At 39.7% G+C, this 19,996-nt stretch overlaps 2 protein-coding genes across 4 annotated transcripts in view; both read left to right on the top strand.

The window, feature by feature from the left end:
* LOC111673581 (ras and Rab interactor 2) overlaps positions 1–6,811 on the top strand; it is a 35,919-nt gene extending 29,108 nt beyond the window's left edge. For 2 of the 3 annotated variants that reach the window (XM_023431388.2, XM_087169912.1), the window contains exons 9-13: positions 1,194–1,276; positions 1,739–1,964; positions 2,126–2,257; positions 4,579–4,742; positions 5,111–6,811. In XM_023431388.2, the coding sequence (XP_023287156.1) occupies positions 1,194–1,276; positions 1,739–1,964; positions 2,126–2,257; positions 4,579–4,742; positions 5,111–5,437 (932 nt within the window). In that variant the 3' untranslated portion in view covers positions 5,438–6,811. Of the gene's footprint in view, positions 1–1,193; positions 1,277–1,738; positions 1,965–2,125; positions 2,258–4,578; positions 4,783–5,110 lie in introns of all 3 variants that reach the window. The other variant, XM_087169913.1, reaches the window with a different exon arrangement.
* Positions 6,812–10,316: 3,505 nt separating this feature from the next.
* On the top strand, positions 10,317–18,470 carry LOC111673577 (NACHT, LRR and PYD domains-containing protein 3-like). Its single transcript, XM_023431378.2, has 9 exons — positions 10,317–10,435; positions 11,673–13,302; positions 14,586–14,930; positions 15,168–15,335; positions 15,442–15,612; positions 15,794–16,009; positions 16,108–16,281; positions 17,776–17,949; positions 18,157–18,470. Exons 2-9 carry the CDS (start codon positions 11,690–11,692, stop codon positions 18,170–18,172), a joined length of 2,877 nt encoding a protein of 958 aa, XP_023287146.1. The 5' UTR covers positions 10,317–10,435; positions 11,673–11,689; the 3' UTR covers positions 18,173–18,470.
* The last annotated feature ends 1,526 nt before the right edge of the window (positions 18,471–19,996 follow it).

The following is a 19,996-nucleotide window of genomic DNA, read 5'->3' as shown; positions in this document are numbered from 1 at the left end:
CAAATCTTTAACTGTTCAAAGGGCAACACACTAAACATTCAGGTTGTCCTTTAGCTTAATGGCAAATGTGTAATCAATCTGGTAAAACATCTCAGTTCCTTTGAATGTCAAACTCTGAGGTTAGTTATTTATTAATTGTGTTTAAGTTGTTGAAAGCCAGGAATCACAAATGATTCAAATGCTACATTTTTATTTTAAATAAATAGTTTAGGGCTGCAACAAGTAACATTTGTTTTCATTATCGATTAATCTGCTGCGTATCTCCTCAATTAATCGTTTAGTAAGTGAAACACAGTGAAACGAGGCCATCCCAAGGTGACATCATTAAACGACCAACAGCCCAAAACCCCAACATATGCATTCTGTTATCATATAAGAAAAACCCCACATGTGACAACCTGGAACAATCACTTGTCTGATATTTAACAGAATAATGACTGACACGATTGATCAGCTGTCAAAATAATTGATGATCATCTTTCTTTTGATTGACTAATCAATTAATCCGCAAATTGTTGCACCTCCAATGCTGTTCTAAAAATTACAAAATTGGTTCCTAGACTATGTTTATCATTCAAGAAAGAATTATAGGTGGTTCTTTGGGTTTTCTACTCTACTCTCCTGTGATTATATGCATGAAACCTTTGTATGGCTGGATTTTTAATCAGACTTATTAAACTGGTCAAAACCGCTACACAATAACAACAATGGAACAATATATAAGAAATCCAGCCTTTTCCTTTAACAGGACCATGATCACTTTACTGTAATGCTCTGTAACAGTATTTGCAGTGCAATATAAAGGACATGATTTATATCACTGACAAATGAGACTTAGATTCTGTGCAGTTTCATTTTAGGGTTAATGACCACATTATGGTTTGGCTGTCAGCTGACTTTCTATCACCTACAGGACATAATGTACTGAGAAACAGAGTGTGTGTGGACCACACAGTCACACAGAGTGACTGACAGAACAGTTTCAGTTTTGTTATTTCACGATGACGCACTTTCAGTTGTTAAACTTTTTTTTTTGCATTTTATAAATCATTTGCTTGGAGAAATAATCATTTATTTATCTACTGGTGTGCTTTAATAATCAAAAATGTCTGTTTCTCTTTTTATCTTTGCGCGTGTGCATGTGTGTGTGTGTGCGTGTGTGTGCGTGTGTGCGTGTGCGTGCGTGCGTACAGACCAGGTGCTGGAGAAGGCCATGCACAAATGTGTCCTGAAGCCTCTGAAGAGCATGATCGAGGTGGCTTTACATGACTTCCAGGTCAGGACTTTATTATGTTACAAGGTTATTGTGTTTGGTGTAGAAATTGTTAAACTGTAGAAATAAAAAAAAAAGGGAACAAACATGATATTTGACAGTGAAACATCAATCACTGCACTCTAAACAGATGTCTTTTTAGTGGTAAATGTGTTGGCACGCCTTTAATAATCAGATGGAAATTTTTCTCATTATCATAAATAGAAGGAAAATTTCCTTTACAAGATAAGAATCACACATAATGTACAATGCATTGTTTTGTGTGAGAGAAAATGGACTTATTTACCTTAAATTGTAAGAGTGACTGCTTGACCCTAACCTTTTTTATCAATCATAATTAAATCAAAATAGAATCCATCTCTATGAGAGTTATCAATCTTCTCATCTAACATCTAAGCAAAAACGCGAATAAGCATGTTTCCCAGAATGACTCCTTTAACCCTGTGTTTGTCTGTTTTTCTGAAGGTGAGTAGTGGAGCCTGGCAGCAGCTGAGGGAGAACCTGGCCCTGGCTAAAACCAAAAGGCCCCAAGAGCTGGGGGTGGATGGGGCTGTGCCCCCTGACGCCGTGGCGATTGAGAAGATCCGCCACAAGTTTTTAAACATGAGGAAGATGTACTCCCCTGAGAAGAAGGTGTCTCTGCTGCTGCGTGTGTGCAAACTCATCTACACCATCATGCAGGATAACTCAGGTATGGAAAAGTGTGAGGTGATAGTGATGTAGTCTACTCTCGTTTCTCCTACCTCAGTCATAGCTTCAGATTCTGTTTATTTATGAGCGTCGCTATGTCTGTCTGACCTGTGTGGCCACCACACCTACCTGCCTGTCTGCTCTCTGTCTGTTTCCGTCCAGGGAGGATGTATGGTGCTGATGACTTCCTGCCCATGCTGACCTATGTGGTGGCTCAGTGTGACATGCCTCAGCTGGACACAGAGATCCAGTACATGATGGAGCTGCTGGACCCATCTCTGCTCCAAGGAGAGGGTAGGTCATGTAGATTTGTTCAATTGAAGTGATCCATGTGTTTCGTAACATTAATACTAAAAAATATCACACGATAAAAAGTACAATATCACATACAATGGCCTTTACCCCTTTGTTATCTGTGTATTAAGTATGGAGCTGCGGTCAGCATGTGTTTAGCCTAGCTTAGCTACCATCACTTAGCACCCCTAAAACAACAAATTGTTGTTTTTACATTTCTGTTTGTGTCAGTATTAAAACACATTAGATTCAACCTGTTCATTTGTGTGAACTGATGTGAAAGGGAAAACAACTTCACAAGTAACATAAGCTCCTGATGTTTCCATTACCAGAAAACCTTTACCTTCATTTTAATATATAATGTTGGATGTTTCTCTCATGAGGTGAGGCACATTACAGTGTGGTGTGAGGTCCACCCTGCTGTATAACCCGGTCAAAGGAAGGTCTGTCTGGGGGGGGGGCGGGTAAACGGAAGACATACCTCCAGTTGTATGGCTGGAAACGGTTCATATCATTAGAAATCAAGGGTGGGGGTCACATATTCGACACCACCAGAGGATTTTTTTCTCCCAGCAGTCACTGATCGCTTTGCAGTATTCAGAGATTGGAGCTCTTTGGTATCACCTGGTTTTCTGCACAATTTCTGTCTCTTTACTGAACACACCCATCAGTAAAAAGTTATAGTGAAAAATAAAGAAGTTAGTGAACGGCAGCAACAAGCTCAAACAAGCTCTTCCAGAAGCTGTGGATCAGATCTGCATAACATTCATTCAATTTCTTCAGGTGTGAATGACTTTCTGGGTCATTCCACGACATATCTGTTTGGTTAAGGTCTGGGCCTTAACTGGGCCACTAAAGGTGGATTGTTTGAAACAATTCTGTAGTAGATTTATTTCTCAGTAAACTTGATAGCTGCCCAGGCCCAGCGGCAGCAAAGCAGCCCCAAATCATGATGCTTCCTCCACCCTAATCCTCCCTTCACCTCTAATCAATATTTTTATATAAAAAATTAATTAAATGATGTGTATGTGATGGTGTAATGTGAAATCTGTCACTGACAGACAGACCCACAGAGAATTATCACACAGCTCTGCAGTTCTCCTCAGCTTTACTTTACAGGCCAATAGGTAAATGCTAAACTAAAGCATAACAGTTGCACCAGTGGAAAGCCAGTTACACAGCAATTTCTACCCAAAGTTAGCTAATGATATCTAACATAAGTCACTACAAGCTGCTGGTCAAACCAGACTATTAAGGCAGTGTAGTGGGTGTATTTAACTGAGAAAGCTTGTTGTGAATTTAACTTTGTATTTGTAAAAGGAAGAATGTCTCACGTTGACTGAGCAGTAAGGCACAGACCGCTGTGTGAGTATTTCATGGCCAGAATTCAACCTAAAGCTCTTTGGAACGTCACTAATGACTGAAAACAAAACTGAAAACAGACCTGATTATTACTTCTGCAGCATTATGGTCGTGATCATCAGTGTCCACATGCTGCTGAAATAAATGCAAAAATGTCTTTTTTTCCGGGAAGACTTTTGTTGTGGGAGATTTCCACTTGCCAACAATGTTATGTTTTCGCCCGTGTATGTTTATTTGTCAGCAGGATTACGCTAAAAAGTACTGAGCCGATTTGCACTGAACTTGTTGGAAAGACAGGACATGGGACAGAGAAAAACCCATTCAATTTACTATTAATTTGAATTTTTTTCTCTGAAGTCGGGTGTATGTTTGACATTGCCTTTCCAGTTCATCTTTTTTAGCTCATTCTAACACAAGCCTTTTACCAGGACCATGTCAGCTGTGTTGAGTTTACCAGGAAGGTTCAGAGAGGTTCTTGAGATATATAGGCATGTGGAAGGAAAGCCCTCCTGACATTAGTAGGAAATTCCATTGCGTGTTTGATTTGAATGGGCTGGAACAGGTTCACAGGAAAAAGGACGCTGAACCCTCCCAAAATGAAATATTTTCCTAGCGTCAACCTGTCTGGCATGTAGCCTCATTTAAGAACTGCTTTAAATGTATGTGGTGTATTACCTTTGAACTTCATAGTTGCACTTTGAACTTTGAGCTAATTATTTGAAAAATGTAATTTCTTGCTCTGACATGAATTTGTGAAATATTTATTAATAGCATTCCATGAGACTTTAAGGTGAATGCATCTATCTCTGACCTTTCTGATTCGTTTCCGTTACAAAAGAAATTAATCGGATGAATGAGGAAGTGTTTATATTAGACTCTTCAGCCAGTTTCATTTCTATATAATCAGCCAGGATGTGTTTCACTTAACGTTTCAAATGTCATTCTCTCTTCTACCCCAGGAGGGTACTACCTGACCAGCGCCTACGGGGCCATGGCACTTATCAAGAACTTCCAGGAGGAGCAAGCAGCCCGGGTGCTGAGCTCCGAGGCCAGGAATACTCTTCACCAGTGGCATCGGCGACGCACCGCTCAGCGTTCAGCGCCGTCTGTGGACGACTTTCAGGTATCACACCTGACCTGAGCCCAACTTGAACATCCAGGCAGTGAGTCTAAGTTGTACCAATTACAAATGAAGCCAAACTTCTCGTGCGGCATTGGAAAGGTGCATGAAAAGTGTCAGTGACAAGGAATATATCTACAGTTTTCTACTATCTTCACAGCATGTGGACTGGAGCTGTGATTTTATATTTTTGTTAGAAAGCACCCTCTAGTGGAACATTAAACAAACTGCATGTGATTCCTTTCTACGGCTACACGGTAACTGCATGTGTTTTTACTGCCTGCTTGCTTGACTCATTAATAACTATTCTTTGCTAATTCTCTGCCTGTTCTGCCAAATTTGAACACAGGACCTTTTGTTTCTCTCTGTAGAACTATCTCCGTGTAGCCCTGCAGGAAGTGGACACAGGCTGCACGGCCAAAACCCTGCTCGTCCACCCTTACACCACCACGGAAGAAGTCTGCTCACTCTGCGCTTACAAATTCAAGATCCCCAACCCTGAGAACTACGCACTGTTTCTGATCACCGAGGACACCAGCCAGCAGCTGGCCCCGGACACACACCCTCAGCGCATCAAAGCCGAGCTCCACAGCCGGCCCTGTGCACAGATCTTCCACTTTCTCTACAGGAGGGTGCCGAACCTTAACCTCTGTATTCCTGCCGTCATGCAAAATGGAAACTGCCTTCAAGTTGAATAGCTGAGGGGAGAATGTAACAGCTTGTTGCACTTGATCCGGAACTACAGTAGTTGGTATTCTTGTGGTGCTTGTAGATGTTTGTTTTGCTGATAGATTTGAGGATTTCTGGAATGGATTTAGCAAACAGAAACCAAGCTGTATATTGGCATATTGATGCAGGTGTGAATATGACATTTTGATGGCATTCAAATGACAAGATTTGTTTTTTATAAGAAATGACTGAGTGAAAGGATGGACTCTGGAAAGTGATGAGGTTTTAACTCTTACAGCTCGGAAATGTTGTTCAGATAAGGGTCAAGAAGGCCGAATTATGGTAACAGTTATTAAGTTTAAGTTTATCTCAAGTTATCAACAATGAAACCACTTACTTAGAGTCTACTTGGCCTTTATCTGACTTGGTTGGAACATATGCTGAGCGGAAATTGTTGGATCGTGTACAGAGACTGATTGGCAGGATTTTTAGTATGTGAAATGTTTTTATATGGAGATGAAAAGGTCTTCAGATTGTTGGACGTGTATAGCATTCTCAAATCAGAGGTCATACAGTAAAATAATGCATATTATGTAACTAACTTTTGCCTTAACTGCTGTTATCCCAGGTGCCTTCAAAAGGCTACATACTGTATGCTACTGAACGCCTTCAGCTGTCGTCCAGTGATTAGTCAGCTTGCATCAAAATGACCTAGTTTAAAACGTAATGCTAAAACATTAATTTAATAAGTAAGATTAACTATTGTAAAAGTTCTGATTGTTTGTTTTTTTTGCTCTTAAGATTTTTGTCTGCAATTGCTGGTCAATTGTAGCCTGTATTTCTGTGTAGAAATATTTTTATATTCAAATGTTTCTTTTCTTTTTTTTTCATCACTAAAGTGACAAAGATTTGTATTCTGATTTAATATTTCTATACTGGACTCATTACTGGACTTGTATTTATGCCAGTTATTTCTCAAAAGTCAAATTACAACAACACTGTTTCTACTGTTTGTTATGAAAAGCTCAGAGCCGGTTGTGGAAAAACATAAAAGTCTCCTCAAACAAAGCTGTTTACTGACTCCAACATAATATTAATTTTCAGGGAAGTTTATGTTATATTATTTTTCAGAGGAAATGTCAATTCTTTGGCATAATATCAGATATTATTGTGGCACAGTACCTGGAAAAAACCCTAAGAGCAAAGGAACTCACAAATAATAGCCAAATGTAGACACATACAACACAAATTACACTGATTTGCAAAAAATGTATGAAATCCTTTTTGGAACTTGCTACAGAGGTCTAAACTGAAGGTGCTATGGTACAAGTGTATTCATTGATTTGATGCATCAAGTTAAATAAACTGTTCTGGAGAGGGCCTGGTCTAAGAGCTGGAACAAAGTGTATTGTTTAACTGTTTTTTTTCTGTGGCAGCATCAGGAATTAGCACAACACTGACCCTCCCATACCTTTGATCACAGCCATTTGAAACTGGCTTGGACAACAAAGTCACATATTCACAATAAGGTATCATGTAACCCTTATTGTGTTATGTAATGGGTTCGGACTAGCTGAATAGCTTGCAGGAACTGTTGGAAGTATCAACCTATGGTCCCTGTGCCAAGAAATGAAATATTTTATGGCTCAATGGCCATTTAGTCCTATGCTAACATGTAACACACCTCTGTCATAGACACTATGACTGACTCTTTTCTCGGACACGTAACACAATCATACCAGTTTCAAAACACAGCACATCTTCTTATTCGAGCTCTTTTTCTTAAGTTCATTTATCTCAGGGACCATGTACACAATACATTAATCACAAAAAAAGAGGAAAGTTCCAGATTTTGCTTCTAGCTAATTTCCATCTGCGCTCCCTGGGCAGGCAAGGAACTACAAATAGGCCAACATCCTACTCACAACCATGCAGACACACACACATACACAAACACACAATAACATGCTTCATATGCACAAACACAGCACAGAATATTCATATCAGAATAGTCCATACATGTATCCAAGGTTGTAAAAACAGGTAATCAGAATAATGCTCAAATTAATGCTAACAAGACTGGTTAGATAAAATACATTTTTAATGTAATGAGAGAAAACATGAAGTCGGTGCAGGTTTTCAGATCAACAGGGAGCTTATTCCGCTTCTTAATAGCTTCGGGGGGAAAAGGCATATACAAATTACATGCATGCAAATTACACACCGAAACTTAAAACTTGACTGAAATATACTCAGCATAAAGCATGAGGAAACACCAGTGTTACTAGTCATTCCTTTGATTACATCTGAGGATATATTGTATATCTGACCAGGTGTAATCATTAAAGTGATTTTCTGATATGTACTGTTATATGGCAATAAGCATTGCATGTCTACTGTAGCACCATGTAAAAAAAAGCTGACATTAATTTTTGAATGCTATGGTAAATGTCATAGCTGTCATTCAGACATAAAAATCATTGTAATCGTGCATAATATAATACAGTAAAAATGGTGCAATGCATCTCCCCAGCAGGATTTCTAAGCAGATTTTGGGGGTAAGAGGCCATTTTTGGTTTTGTGACTGAGGTTTCAAATTAAAGAAATTTAGTTGACACCTCTAATAGTATGCAGTCATCCAGAGAAGTCAGTCACTCTGATTAATGCATCTCATTATCTGTCGGCCCTCCACTCTCACAGTCACATCTTGAAAATGTTAGTAGTCTGGCTTGGGGAGTAGAGAAAGGCAGGCCTCATGCACCACACCTGTACAAATCACCTGGGTGGGAGTAAGAAATGCTATGTGTTCACCTGTTGAAACTGTAAAGATAATGACCTTGTTGTGAGGAGATTCATCTGATCATAAGCGTAATGGTGAAGCTTTGGTGGTGTTAAAATGAAGGGGAGATTATATATATATATATATATATATATACACATATATATATGTTAATATAATATCACAGTGCTGCATCAGCAGGATTTACTGCAGTTGTCTCAGTAGGTCTCTGTAAAGCAGGAGTGGGAAAACAGCGGCCTGGGGGCCAATTCTGGCCGTCCAATAAAAACATTTGTTTTCACATTTGTAGTTTACTTCAAAACCTCAACATCATTCTTTACAAATCTACCGTAGGTAAGACTGTACAGTAAATGCAAGGCTCATAAATCTCAATAAATACAACCTCATAACATTTAATAAAAATCAATTCTCTTGTGTTCGGACAGGCTGTTCGAACTGCTGGGGTTAAGTCAAATAAACTTGCAAGATGAATAAACCAAGTCAAAAATATAATTTGGCTGCTGAACAGAAGAGATTTACAATTTCATTCAACCACAATTGAAGCAGACACTGTTCATTGTGTGGAAAATTACATCTCCAGTCTTGTAATAGTAAAATATATTGAAAACATACAGGCCTACATTTTTACTGCACCTTTAAATGTTGGCCCTCCCATAAACAATGCTGAAAAAATTGTCCCCTTGTTGATGTGAGTCACTGACCCCTGCTGTAAAGTATCTGCTGCCAAGGAAAACAGAAATGCTTGATGTTCTGATGGAGGCAAATAGATCCTCAACATGGAGCAGATGTAATCTAAACTTGTAAATCCTGTCTTCAGAATGAACAAGTCTCCAGCAGTTCTGCTGGGCTAATCCCTTCTGTGTGCATCAGGATGTAGAAGACAGATGCACTTAAACAGAGTTTAAGATGGGTCAAGTTAGGTTTCATGATCGCTCTTATGGCAGGATTTTTTTTCAATGATTTACAGTTTTTAGTTGTTGGTTTGACACAAGATAAAGCAACAAGATCATGACAAAAGTTTTCAAAAGAACAACTGCATCTGTGAGCTGTTTTGATTGTTTTATTGTGTTCGTCAGTTAGTTGTTATGGGTTTTATGATAGATTCATTGATGGTGTAAAAAAACAAATATAGCCTATATTTTACTCTTCCTAACATCTTATCACATCAACACTGGATAAGCAGATAAGCCTGTATATGAAAGTTATTGTACATTTTAAGCATTAAAACTTTCTCTAGTGTTTCTATAAACAATAAAGTTTATTTTCAGATGTGGAGGCATATCAGATTTGACCTGTAGAACAGGGCAGAGGGTGACCAAATTTCAGACTGTGAAATTTAATTTTTTTTTTCACTTTTTCACAGGCATAAAGGCAGTATACATGAATTAGGTTTTATTTTCATGCTCTTATTACACATAGAATGCACAGAACCTTTGTAAAACATGAGGCTTCTGGAAAGGTGGTTCATGGTGGCTGACACCCCGTCAGATCCATCACCCAGCCTCAGTCATTAGGGCTTGGCAGCTGAGGGTAGTCGTGGTCAATTGCGATGGCTGAGAAATCTGACCTGAACTGTGCTGCTTGGTTCATGCACAACAAACTTCTCGGGATTGAATTCTTTCAGGACTGCTGGGTGTTTGTTAGGCTGTTAGAGGACCATCATGTCATGAACATGTACGAAGAACCACCTGGAGTAATGAGTGTGGTTGAAACCAAACTAGCATGCTTGTTTCTGATTAGAATGTTAGTTAATGTGCTAACTCGCCACATAGTGTCTTTTGATTCTTTTAACTTTTCTCTTTTAAGTTGTAAGTTTTTTTAATTACTAAGATATAAATTGCCTCCATTTGAAAAACCTTAGAGTATGTAAATTATACGTTGAAGCTTTCGTGCTTTAATCATAAAACACGCAATTAGCTTGCCCACCTGCCTCTCACAGATAAATGCCACGGGTTTGCCCAGTCTTCATGGTTCCGTCGTTGACAGCACTGACCAGCAGGGGGCAGCACAAAGAGAAGTCACGCTGACGTGACGTCTATCAAAGTGTTGGCTCACTTCTTGAGTATTTGCATCCATTCTCAGACTGTGTGCCCAGCCCCTCCCCCTTGTGAAAGTTGCGGTACGGATGAAGTTCTGCACACAGTTAGAAACAGTTCAATCAGTGTTCATCGTCGACGCTGTCTGGTCTCTGTCTCTGCACAGGAAAAGCTATGTAGTCTGTGTTTTGGTAAGTCTTACGGCACCTAACAATCCATAAGCTGATAAATATAACGTATTGCCGTCAGCAGCAGCTACACTTTAACACTGCTGGTTAAAGACTGTTTAACTAGCTGGTTAAATCTTTCTATCTTTCTTTCAGCAGCTCTCAGGAAGCTCTAGCACTGCTTTCTGTTTCTGTTGTGTAGCTACGCTTGAACTAACTGAGGGTAAAGCCACTTAACTTGAGGTTTAACGTCTCTCCTATGAGATATTTGAAGTGAACCAGATGGTTCTCGTTAAGTTACAATATTTTACAATGGCTTTGGTTCAGCTGAGTGACAATTTGCTGTATTTAGGGTTGAATGAAATTAGGCAATCTGCATAATCAACCGGTCGGTAACCAAGAGAAACAGGAAATGAGCAAATTAAATGAATGAAATGCAAACATCAATATCAGATTAGGTCATGCATGATGCAACAAATTTATCACAACATGATTTATGTTTATCACTAGCAAAAATCATGGTTGCTAATTAAGATCAATGGCCATTGTCAAATAATGTTAAGTCTGCAGTGGTTGTTTTGTGATTTATAAAGAAAAATGCAAGTTCTGCAGAAGTCAGATTTTGCATTACAGAATGACTTTTGAAAACATACATTGAATATGCTGTATTTCTTGTAGCCTATTGATAATAAGTCTAGAACTTGACTTTACCCTGCAGAGCAAAAATGAGTATTGTGATTGTCCTTCTGCATCTGTTTACTCTGATCGGTGTAGACCACAGAGTTTGTTTAAATTCAAGACACCAAACCTTAGATATTTTAATCACCGGTACATTTAATGATAGCAAGTAAGCTACAGTAAACCATAATGTATACTACTGTGACAGACACTAAAAACACTACATAATCATATCCCATTATTAAAAGGAAAGTCTATGCATTTTTTCCATTCTGCCATATATTTGAAATATATGGCAAGAGTGGTGAAGTAATTTGCAATTATGTTGCAATGCTGCTCATCTGTATTTTGAGTATGCAATTAACATGTAGTGTTAAATGGTGCATAAAGTTAAGAATATAGCAAGTCAGTTTTGCTACATTAAGGATTTTTAATTTTCACTTCCTCTGCAGAAGAACAGATTTTTGTTTGCTGCAGGCACATGTCTTTTTTCTACATATGAAAAAAAAACAGTCAAAACAGCTGTTGTTGTATTGCACAGCTGAATATTAACTTTACACTCCCCATCTTCCCACCTTTCCAGGAACCTCTGCCCTTGTGATGGATCTCCAAACCGTTCTCAAAACCACGCTGAAGAACAAATATCAGAAACCGAATGAAGTGTCTTCTGAAAACTCATTACTCCCTTCAAGACTTTGCTATTGGAAGCCCAGGCATGACGGTGCATTATTTGATTTGCACGAGCATGAGTTTAGACATGTTGACAAGTCTAGCTTTCATACGTGGGTTGTTTTTACAACCGTCCCGCTCACAGATATTTTATCATGTGACTGCAAACATAACAGCAGTAAAAGAACAGTCATCACTTTAGGAGTGAGTGGAGTTGGAAAAACCACAACCGTGCAGAGCTGTGCTCTTGAATGGGCCGCAGGGAAGGGATACCATGATATCCACCTTCTGTTTCCTCTCACATTCTGGGAGCTAAATTTGCTTAAATGCAAATTGAGCATAATTGAACTACTCCAGACATTTTACCCAGAACTGGAGGAGCTTGGTGGTTCCAGTCTAAATAAAAACAATGTGTGGTTTGTCCTTGATGGACTGGATGAGTATAATCTCCCCCTAAAATTCAACGGTCCAGCAGTGAGTGATGTTTCTGAGGTAACCACAGTGGATGTTCTTCTGACCAGCTTGATCAGGGGGACTTTACTTCCCAATGCTCATGTCTGGATAACAACCCGGTATGCAGCAGTAACACAAATCCCTGATGGCTATTTGCTCAAAGAGACTGAGCTACAAGGGTTCAGCAATGAACAGAAGGAGCAGCACTTCCGAACGGTTATCGGTGATGATGATCTGGCCAACAAAGCCATCGACCATATGAGAATATCAAGGAGTCTTGACTTCCTTTGTCAGATACCTTCAATCTGCACCATCCTGGCAACTGTTTTGAAGAGTCAACTAAAAGCAGACAAGGGGTTTAAAATCAATCCTTTGAGTCTTACCCAGATTTACACTAATCTGGTCAAAGCATCGAACTCGGCTTTTATTGCAAAACTGAAAAACCTGGCACTGCTCCGGATGGCAGAGGGTAATGTAATGTACGAGGATGACCTCTCAGAGAGGGACATAAGTGCTGAAGATGCATCAACTTTCTCCAGAGAATGTCCACTTGTGTTGAGAGAAGAGAAGGGGCTGCATAACACCTCAGTGTTTCGCTTTGGTCACTCAAGCATTCAGGAGTTCTTGGCTGCGTCTGCTACACTGGACGACATTGAAGCGAATCCTTTACGGTCTGGCTGTTGTCAGCATCTGGTGGAAGAGGCGCTGCAGAGTGCTGATGGAAAATATGATGTCTTCCTACGCTTCATCTTTGGCCTCATTAAGGAGCGTCATATGCTTGGGCCCACTGATCAGCTGTTTGACTACACCAAGAGGAAGATCCTGGAGAGCATTATGTCTGACAGCGCTGTGAGTCTTTTCCACTGTCTGAGGGAGTATGACAGCCAGGCTTTACTGAATGAGGTGAAGTTCTTTCTGAAGTTTGGCTCCTCTCCTATTGATGGGTTCGCACCAATGCATTGGCAGTTTATGATCCAAAGGACCAGGACTTTTGAAGGGATGAGGGAGACTTTTGAGATGGAGGTGTCCATGAGATGTGATGACAGACTCCTCAGGCAGCTACCAGCTATTTTGAAATCAAGGAAAGCCATGTAAGTTCGTACTAATTAGATTCAGCATCTATTATATGACATACCCTCTATAAATAGTTACACATTTCCTTGTGTTGTGTTGGCTTTCTGTTCCAGCAGAATGAATTTGAAAAAAAAAATATTTAGGGTCACCTCACCTAGATCACAAAAAATACATTTTTTGATTGTGGTATTCAGATAGTTTCAGATATATGCAGCCAGAATTCTGTTACATCTGCTTCTGAAACTCCAGTACAATTCAACTGATTTTTGGTCTGTGGATTTTCCCTGGTAACTGGGAACTTGTTCAAGGTCTGATGCAATTTTTCAATGCTCTACACTACAAACAAAATTCCATTTGCCTCTGTCATATTTGGGAGATGGCCACCTCAAAACCTACGGAAAATAAAACCATCAGTATTTGTATGGCTAGGTACCAATACTAGTAACTGAGAAAATATGTTTTCCTTGGGATTTGTGTGTACTGACCCATTACTTGGACTGTATTTACATTCTTATTGGGTCAGCAGTCTATGATGCAGGGGACCAGGTATAAAAAGTGCTATGATTCCCAGACTTATTATTGAATATTGATACAACATTTTTAGACACTGCTTAAACTGAAAGTTAACACTTCTACTACTTCTCAGTCATTGTTTTACATGTGCTGGAAGACAGCGCCAAAATAAAAGAACACGGGCCACTTTACTCTGTATTGTTTAATCTTGATATTCTTTATTTTTCTTAATATCAACACATAGACCAAAACCAACAATATATTAGCCCATCTCAGTAGTTTCAGACTTCCCTCTCCTGTCTATGGCACTAAGACTCAAATATATTAGTTTCTCCTGAAGATGTACATTTGTTAAAAATGGGACATGAATATATAGTTTTTTTTTTTTTTTTTAAAGGCTCAGTAATTTCCTAAAACAGCTGGACTCTCTTGTTTTTAATGAGCAAATACTGAATTTATTGTGGACTATTTTCAGCTGCATAGTAGTAGTTTGGTCGTCTAGTGAGCATTTACAGCATCAGGAGGACAGTGTGTGTGGGATTGACTCAAAATAAATTACAGTGCCCATGTTCAAAGTAAGGAAGGTCAGCCGGTGTAACAGTGTGGCTAATTGATGTGTTTTAATAGTTTTTGGATAATGATGGTGGTCTATGGCACAGAGGATTAAATATACGCATACAGGATCAATTCTTTCCATGTGATTTGTTGACCAATGAAAGTATTAGCAGCCCTATCCTTTAATTTGTGCGTAATTTGTCCTGTATCATTAACTCCCCTCCCCTTGCAGGCTGCGATTCTCTAACCTGACAGACAAGTGTTGTCGAGCCTTGGCAGCAGTCCTGAGCACAAGAGAGTCATACCTGAGGGAATTGGACCTGGGATACAACAGCATCGGTGAACATGGAGTCGGGATGCTTGTGGAGGGGCTGAATGATCAATACTGCAGACTGAAAGTTCTCCGGTTGCAAGGCTGTGGAGTGACCGCGAAAGCCTGTGAATACTTGGCCACATTCCTGACCCAATCCCGGAGACTGCAGGAGCTGGATCTCAGCAGGAATGAGATAGGAGATTTAGGACTAGGATGTCTTTGCAATGGTCTGAGATCTCATGACTGCCTGATAGAAACACTCAAGTAAGTGTTGCCAAATAAACTTAGATATTCACTCCCTTTTTCTTCATACTAAATAAAAAAAAAAAAAATGAAAATGAATCCACATTTTACTGGTTGAGTATGTTTATTTTCACATAAGGAAAGGAATCAAAAACCGCAATGCAAACTAAATGTGTTGATTACAGACAGTTGGCTTTTTAAAAATCTTTGTTCTACATATTTGGCATTTTTGTTGCTATGTCATTTTTGTCATCGCAGACTATCACAGTGCAACATTCAGCAGAAGGGCTGCTACTATCTAGCGTCAGCTCTGCAGAGGAACCCCGACCACCTGACAGTGTTGGATCTGAGCATCAATCTGGTCGGAGACAAGGGTGCCAACAAGCTCTTTAGAAAGTTCGATATATCACAGCTGAGAAAGCTGGAGTGAGTATGACTTGATGTAAATACGTTCTGCTCTGCTTGTCAGCATATGTGAATAGAAATCAGCTATGTAGTGACATTTTGTATTTGTTCACCTCTTTTTTGGCAGGATGTACCACTGCAGCCTCACCGAGTTAAGCTGTGCAAGTATCGGCGAAGCTCTGAAGTCTGAAGCCAGCACTCTGGTGGAACTCAACTTGAGCAGCAGCAACTTGAAAGATGCAGGGTTTGCGCTCATGTGCGAAGGCATGTACGCATGGTGCAGTCTGGAAAAACTCAAGTGAGGATGCCATAATACCGTTTGATGACTGAAATAAAGATACTATGGAAGGAGAATTTAATTTTTCACTGCCAACCTCAGTTATTTTTTCCTGCAGCACTCTGCTATAACTGCTCGTGTAACATGCACTTAATATGCCTAAACCACTTGCTTAATGACATTTTGTCTTATTTCCCCTCAGTGTTTCAAGATGTGGAATCACTGGCTTTGGATGCATTTGTTTGGCAAAGGTCCTGTGTTCAGTCTCGCTGCGCTACAGTGGGGGGATGCCGAACACAGACTTGCAGGCAGTGGAGCTGAGAGAGCTTGACCTCAGCATGAACTGCCTTGGAGACAAGGGAGTCAGGGAAATTTCAGCCGGACTGAAGAATCCCTACAACCACCTTAAAAGTCTCAAGTGAATAATTTTCCAAACAGAATTCTTCATTACAGTATCTTTGTAGTTTTGCTGGAAGAACAGTATGCTATAATACACTCTTTGTTTCATTCATTCAGTCTGAGCCAGTGCAGCCTGACTGATGACTGCTGTGCTGAGCTTGCATTGGGATTTGGGTCAAAGGAGAGCATCCTCAGTGAGCTGGACCTGTCTGGCAATGACCTTCAAGACAAGGGAGTAAGGAAACTCTGCATGGGACTCAGAAGCCCTCATTGCAAACTCCAGAAGCTATCGTAAGTTATTCATGCATTTATTTATGTTGATATTCAAAGAAGTAACTCCTCCACATAAAAGTTTATTTTCAGTCAAAACGTAGGTCCAGATAACTAAAAGCCATGTAGTGAGTGTTCTTACTTTATTAGCATTTACCATAACATGACTCCTGACAGCTTGTGCAGCATCATCTACATTAGACCCAATAGTGTGTCCAAATATTTAGATAAGATATTCCTTTATTAGTCCCACAGTGGGGAAATTTGCAAATTAAAGCTATAATCAATATATAACAAAATAATAACGAAATCAAATGTTATTTTTTTAAGACATCTTTTATGTTAAGAAATCTGCAGCTTCCATCCCTCAGCTTGTCAGAGTTTTATTGTGAGATTCAGCTCATCGTTTATCTATCCAGCCTGCAACTCTACTGTTCTGGTTCACTCTCATTACCTACTGTTCTGTACCTGATCAGCACCAAATGGCAAAGTTAGCAACTAGCTGGTTAGCAAACTTGAACATTTAGCTGCTGAAAACACAGACACTTTTCTCAGGAGTTGGTTGAGACCTAAACCAGAGTCAAGAGTAAGTGTGGTCAGAAACATTTCAGATGAATGATCATGTGGCGCTGGATGTGTTCATCTCAGTTGGTGTTACGTGCACCATGGCAGCCGTGACCAGGAAAAGGTGATGTCTGCTTAGATAAGAAAGACGACAATAACGTGCAGTTCAAGATATGTGGTGTTAAACTTACATGTCATGTTCTCTGACAGCCAAACAGTAGGCTTGGCCGGGGAGGTCCGTGTCCGACTGGAAACACAAGCTTAACATTCCACTTGTGTTTCCAGTTGAACACGGACCTCCCATATTTCTTTTTTTATGGTTAAAAAAAAAATAATGATAATAACATAAAATAAATATATATATATATGATCTGATCTGATATATTATGACTACATAAACAGTAGTCCTATGCTTCTCTGTAATACAGATTCCAGAATAATCTATTTTTTGACACCTTACTTTTAAACATGTCTTTTCTACAAAATGCTTTTTTTACATTTACCGAAAGCTGAAGATCTCATTGTAACACTGTGTAAACAAAAGTAGCTGTACAAGAATGAGGTATATATAATACTGTCTTAAATTGGCAAAAATTTGATTAAAATCAGGATGTGTCTGTTCAGCAAATATGTTGACACTGATTCAAAACTGAACAGAGATTTGATGCTTCACAGCTGATAATACTACACAGCCACAGAGACATTCTGGCTGTTACCAAAAATGTGTTGAGGTTCAATATGATCCCATGGAACAGCCTCGATATGACAGACGCCAATTATGATCAATGTTCTGTGTCTCACTAATTTAACACTAGTTAATTATACAAACCAAATGTTACATTGACTGCAACTCAGTTAGGATATCTGCAAATGCAAGCCCAATTGTGGACATATTATTATAGAGCTAAAGTGAGCTGGTGTTCAGTAACATCTCAAACACTTTCCCTCCAGACTGCGGACCTGTGGCCTGAGCCCGTGGAGCATTCAGTTCCTGACCACTGCCCTGAAGTCAAATCCCCAACATCTGGCAGAGCTGCATGTGATGGGCAACAGCCTGGAGGACTCGGACATCAGACAGCTTATGAAACTAACAAAGAACCAGAAATACTCATTACATACAATAGAGTGAGTACAGATATTGATGGACATTGGTTTAAAAACTGCTTAACTGCTTGCACGTCCCTCTCTCAATTGTGTCCTTTTGTCCTGGACCTTAGTTATTATAGTAAAATAGGTTAATATATCTGTATTTGTTTCTCTCCAGTCTAAAGTGACTAATATGTCAGTTCTGAAAAGTATTTTTAATTTTTCAATCTTTTTCTTATTTTCCAGTGTCTCAGCCGACTGAGGAGACAGACAGAAAGCAGACATAAGGACAAAAACTGGCTCACATGTTTTAGACCACATTGATGGTGGGAAGGTCCTTGGATTTCAGAGCTTATTGTAGCAACAATATAAAGTGCACAAAGTGAAAGAGAAATGATTGTATGAATAGTTGATGTTGTGATTTATCTACTCATTTTAAAATATGTGCCTACACCTACAGTATTCCTTGTATATTGCCTATTTGTGGATGTAATGCAGAACTTGAAATAATACTGTATGTCTTATCAGTGACAACTAAATAAACTAGATTCCTTCTGGTCCATGCTGTGAGGTGCTGGTTCTTGTTGAGTCCAGATTCATTTTACCCTTTTATATATAACCAAACAGGACTCGCCCATTCGTTTGATGAAGTATGCAGGATAAGTTCAACACGTCTAATTTATTAAAAGTATAGTCAAGCATATAAGTTTGAGATTGCTTACAGAGCTCTGGACTCACACTGCTCTCGTCTCGTCTAAGCAGAGTGCAGTACTTCCTTGTTTCAGACATTCATTCTTATACACACATTCTCTGTGTAACAGGGTCACTCCGCCTCTTCTCTCTTCACACTACTCTGACCTGAACCTGTTATCTAAACATGTCATACTTGTACTTTCTTGTCTGTCCCTGTACATCATTCTGCAATCTCAAACACTAATCAGTGTCACATTGTTCATAAACAATCATAATCATCAGTTCAAGGCTGATTTGCTGCCTTGGCAAACATTACATATCCCTTCATTCTTCTCTTCGTTATATCAGCACTCCATCTAGTGGCCAACCCTCGGCATTTCAGCAAATGACGCGTTTGACGCCACTTGACAGCCATACCTTGGCTGCGTCTGTGTCAGTGCAGCGCATCAGGCAGCATCTCCTGTGCCATCGCAGTGAACCAGTGAACCCACATCTGAAGGAAAGGTAGGCGATGGGATGTTTTCCAGTGTGACACAATAACATAGGATTCATCAATGCTTTGGTAGACGTGTTGCAGAGAGCTGATGATTTCAGGGACGTTTGTAAAAGCTGTTATGTTAGTGCATTATACTAAGAGTCGAAACTGATAGTTGCATGCTGCGTGGCTTTGATGTCATGGTAATTTGAGTAAGCCGAGCTGTGCCAAAAAGTACGGAGGGGTGTGGATTGGTACTATAGCCGGCTGCTTTTGCAGACTAGGCCTGTATGGCGCAGTTTCAGCGGAGAAATATTCCACTTGCAGGAATCTTCTGTATCCATCATAATCCTGCTGCCACAGTAAAATCAAAACTGCTGTGTATCCGTCTGTAAAGAGGGATGCTGAGACATGCAGACATTACTGAAACGCTCTCAACTCTGCAGAGTAATCATCTCTGCATGTTTATTAATTGCGGCATTGTCTCACATAGATGTCCTTTACTGACATTTATATTACACGCTGTTTGTTTGGAGATGCAGCTAAACTGAATTTTTTTTTTTTTGATGTGATCAGTCATGTCAAAGTCACATATCAATCAAATAGTCATAAAATTAGCAGGTGCAATGGGCTGCCATCCTGTGATGTTACTGTGTAGTATGGGGTTGCCTTTGAAAATGCGACCAAACAAAACATTTCGTTTAGTTTCTGGTGAAGTGAACACAGCCCCTAAACAGGCTGAGATAACAGTTGTTTTCTCATTTCCTCTCCCCACTCGCCAGACCTAAATTTGCTCCAAGGACAAGCAGTGTGGTGTTCATGATACAGTCAGGAAAAACAGAGCCTTGTGAAAAAAGTTCGGTCAGCTGCAGGTTATAATCGTGCTGGCTGAGCTGTGCGCAGGCACGTGGGCGCGTG

This window comes from Seriola lalandi, unplaced genomic scaffold (assembly GCF_002814215.2).
Source record: "Seriola lalandi dorsalis isolate HSWRI2012SDOR001 ecotype SW California unplaced genomic scaffold, Sedor1 jcf7180002054921, whole genome shotgun sequence".
NCBI classification, from domain to species: domain Eukaryota; kingdom Metazoa; phylum Chordata; class Actinopteri; order Carangiformes; family Carangidae; genus Seriola; species Seriola lalandi.
This window is presented reverse-complemented; position numbering and strand designations above follow the sequence as displayed.

Bases quoted from the DNA above. Each gene is read 5' to 3' on its own strand.
- LOC111673577 (XM_023431378.2), top strand. From the start codon at position 11,690: ATGGATCTCCAAACCGTTCTCAAAACCACGCTGAAGAACAAATATCAG. The intron at 15,336-15,441 runs GTGAGTATGACT...CTTTTTTGGCAG, and splicing joins TCACAGCTGAGAAAGCTGGA to GATGTACCACTGCAGCCTCA. The intron at 15,613-15,793 runs GTGAGGATGCCA...ATTTCCCCTCAG, and splicing joins TGCAGTCTGGAAAAACTCAA to TGTTTCAAGATGTGGAATCA.